Raw genomic sequence first — 3,715 nt, 5'->3', positions numbered from 1 at the left:
CCCCCCCCCCCCCCCCCCCACTTGATGGAATAACTTCGGAATTACCATTTCGAGAAATCTTAGGCGATGATCTTTTAACCATCTCGGATCTTTTCATCCTGAACACAAACCAAACAATTGGCGCGCATACCAAACTCAACATATCAAAATCCCCAATCGTTCTTCGTAAAGTCATATAATTAATATCCTCAATTACCAATAAGAAAAGTCACTGATGCTTGCCAATCCTCGTTTCTGTTCACTCTTGATTCATCAAGCTGGTCTCATACAATCCAGATCCAGATGTCTCAAAATACTACCTAGCCCTCGTCTCCTTAATCAAATCACGAGACTAGCCTCCACATCTACTACAAAGCTATCTAAGATTCTTGAATCCTCTATAGTAAATAGCGGTACCGCTTCTCAAATTACCGTTCCTAGGATTATTTACAGCACGTCATGGCACAAGGAAAAAACCGCAGATTTAGTTTACCAAGCTATAAGGGCTGGATATAGGGGTGTAGAAACAGGGGCCGAACCGCTTAGGTATGATGAAAAGGCTGTCGGAGAAGGAATTAGGAGGGCGATTGAAGAGAGGATGGTGGAGAGAAAAGAGCTTTATGTAGGAGATACTATTTTCTTTTCGTATATTTCCAAGTTTTTTAAAAATTTTAATCCTTTTTTCATCACGTTATGAGAGATGTGAGAATGATATCTAACGGAACCAAAGATACAAACTACATTCGCACCACTCCAAGGTCAAAATCTTCATTTGCTTCCAGTTAGTGAACAAGGAGGGCAAGCCTTAAATCAAGCGTTAGAAACAATTCCATATTCCATGGATGCATCTGTATCTCAACAAATCCATAGCTCTATTGCTTCATCGCTTAAAAATCTCAAGACATCAGAAGATGATAAGGATAGTTATATTGATTGTTTAATACTAAGTTCACCATACTCTACGGCAGCAGACACTGAAGAAGCGTGGGATGTATTGTCAACTTATGTTCCACATTCCATAAGGAGCTTGGGAATTGCGAATAAGAGATTGAAGAGCATAGGCGAGGATGATATTGGACAAGATCAAGAGCAACATGATGTCTCGGATCAAAATGAATCCAAGAAAAATGAGGAAAAGATCCTTCCATCAGTATACACCAACCGCTACCAAAATCACAAGGGAAAAGATGTCGGATTCCATAATTTCCAATCTTCAAAAACAGATATGGTCTTCCAATCTTTCTGGACCACAGAAGTAATGCCTCAAGTAGCCAATGGCCCACTAGCTTTTGAAATTTGCGCTATACTCGATGATCTCGGATATCCTCAAGGAGAAAGCAGGAAATTGGCAATATATGGATTATTATTGGCATTAAGAGAACATAGGATTACAATATTGGATGGAAGAACAGATGCGAAGAAAATGAAAACTGATGTAAGAGCGCTAAAGGCGTTGGAGAAATGGAGTATCAAGAAAGGAAAGCAGAGATGGGGGGAGGTGGAGAGGGCGGCGAAGCGACTTTTTGAGAATATAGGCTGGGATGTAGATGGGAGGGACGTTAGTGGAAGAAGAGAAGTATACACAAACAGGAGGATATCCAACATCATACCACAAGACCCGCCGATAAACGACATTACTTCCTCAGCGCTCGATCCAATAGATTCCCACAGCTCTCAAGACGAACTTTCTACAAATACAAGCACAAACACGGATATAGATATAGATACAAATACGAATACAAATATACGTACAGAATCCCGGCGCATCGAAAGAGAAAATAGCGCAGCTCGGTATCAGAAAAATAAAAAAATAAGAGAGAAACTTTTGAGGGAGGGTGCTTCGCCTCAAGTGATCCTAGAGGAAATTAAGAGGCAGAGGATTGAAGGGGCGAGGATTAGGAAGATGGAGGGCCGGATTGGTGATCCGTGGAGGGGGAGTAGGGTGGGGAGGGGGTAGTTGGTAGGTTGGATGGGGAGGGTGTTGAGGGTTGGTTTGGGGGATTGGGGTTGGAGGGGAATGGACTTGTATGATATGATGTGATATAATAAATTCCTAGGAAATATATTGAAATTACAAATATATTACAATTTCCAACATATTAGATTAAAATTAAAAAAGAGATAATTAGAATATAAAAAATAAAAGAATTTCTAAAATTAAAATAGAAATAAAAAAGTATAATTTATAAATAAATAATACAAGATTTATTTATAAATTTAAATAGGAGTTAAAATGGGGGAGGGGGAAGAAAAAAGAAGAAAATGATAAAATTAAAATTAAAAATATATAAATAAAAGTTTAAAATGTAGAGTTAGGATTGGTGTGACCAAAAGGGTGTTTATAGACCAGCAATTGTATTTAACTTAGAATCTGCAGGTGAAGAGCACCTGTAGATGGGGATAGCTACTCTATACATACACAAATGAATGGCCTAGCCGTAATGGCTAGGCAAAAAGAAGTCACATTTATCCCTCCAATGATCTTACTTTACCGATAACCATTGATACCTAGTACTTGTTCGGATCTGATCCTCAGACCACCTAAATCGTATACTAATCCCGAGTAATCGTATCATGTGTGGACATGGTTAATGTACCTGAGGTTTCTTATATAATAAGGGTGGGGGGAAAGCAGGGGTTTCCGTCACAATTGGGAAAGTGGTGTAGAGAAGGGTATAGGGAGGGAGGAAAGGGAAGAGAGAGAGAGGAGAGAAGGAAGAGGAGGGGAGAGATAATTAGAATAGAATAAAAAGAAATGAAGGAGGAAGTTTGAGGGAAATGGAGGAGGTGGGTAGGTGGTGATGGGGAATAGAGGATAGAGGATAGGAGACAGGGGATAATAAGGAAAGTAATGGTGGGAAAGGAATGACGGAAAGGCGATGACGGGGAATATAAGATATAAGGTAGATTTTCTGGGTTAGATTGAATCGAATTAAATGAACAGATGAATTTAAAAGGAAGTTTAGGTGGGGGTTGGGAAAGTGCTAAATTTGGATTGGTATTTGGAATTGGTTGGAGTTGGAGTTGATTGAGGTTATGATTGAGGTTACAAGGCTACTTATAAGAAATTAAAAACGCAAAGATTTATTTTAATATGAATACGGCTTGTTCAACAGGTATCTCGAAAGGTAATTCTGATTCCGTAAGAAGTATAAACACCATACAAATAGGTATCAACAGTTACATCTCCTCCATATCCTCCAAATCATCTAAAACAGGAAAATCTCCCACAGTAACTCTTTCAGGTCTAACAAAGACACCGAATTTTCCATCACCATCTTTACCCCAATACCGTTTTCCACCTAAACTACCATCATTCTTTCCAACAGGTTCATCTAATTTAATCCCAATCCATTTTCCTGCTCCACCAGGAATCTCTTCAACATCACCTACATACATCACTTCACCTCTTCGGGAATCATCTTCTCCAACTCGACATCTCTTTCCTACTGAAATACCTTTCTCTTTAATCTCATTGTCGTAAACTGCGAGCTTGGCATCGAGGAGACTTGGAGCATCTGGGTTGAATCGTCCAAGCTTCTCATTCTTTTTCCAGGCAAGAAACGCTGTCAGTTCTTTTCTCGTAAGATTCTACCGGAAAGTGTATATTTCTCGACCGCGGAAACATCGGTGTAATTTTTCACGTAGTCCAGGGAGCACGGGGTATCAGTTACCTTAGGAGGGAATGGTGTTAGTATTCTTAAGATAATCAAAGCTTAATTGGGCGAAAAGTTCC

At 39.5% G+C, this 3,715-nt stretch overlaps 2 protein-coding genes across 2 annotated transcripts in view; one reads left to right on the top strand and one right to left on the bottom strand.

Moving 5' to 3' along the window:
- Positions 1-214: 214 nt before the first annotated feature.
- SS1G_01862 (hypothetical protein) lies at positions 215-2,714 on the top strand (the record flags this gene model as incomplete). The annotated part of the gene is made up of 5 exons (XM_001597616.1): positions 215-601; positions 710-1,537; positions 1,866-1,939; positions 2,492-2,527; positions 2,615-2,714. 5 exons carry the CDS (start codon positions 215-217, stop codon positions 2,712-2,714), a joined length of 1,425 nt encoding a protein of 474 aa, XP_001597666.1.
- Positions 2,715-3,159: 445 nt separating this feature from the next.
- The window catches only part of SS1G_01861 (hypothetical protein), a gene marked incomplete at both ends in the record, with an annotated part of 1,484 nt that continues 928 nt past the window's right edge, over positions 3,160-3,715 (bottom strand). Inside the window, 2 exons of the mRNA XM_001597615.1 lie at positions 3,160-3,525; positions 3,654-3,678. Coding sequence (XP_001597665.1) covers positions 3,160-3,525; positions 3,654-3,678 — 391 coding nt within the window. The remainder of the gene's footprint in view (positions 3,526-3,653; positions 3,679-3,715) is intronic.

The sequence above is a fragment of the Sclerotinia sclerotiorum genome, genomic scaffold (assembly GCF_000146945.2).
Source record: "Sclerotinia sclerotiorum 1980 UF-70 scaffold_2 genomic scaffold, whole genome shotgun sequence".
NCBI lineage: Eukaryota > Fungi > Ascomycota > Leotiomycetes > Helotiales > Sclerotiniaceae > Sclerotinia > Sclerotinia sclerotiorum.
This window is presented reverse-complemented; position numbering and strand designations above follow the sequence as displayed.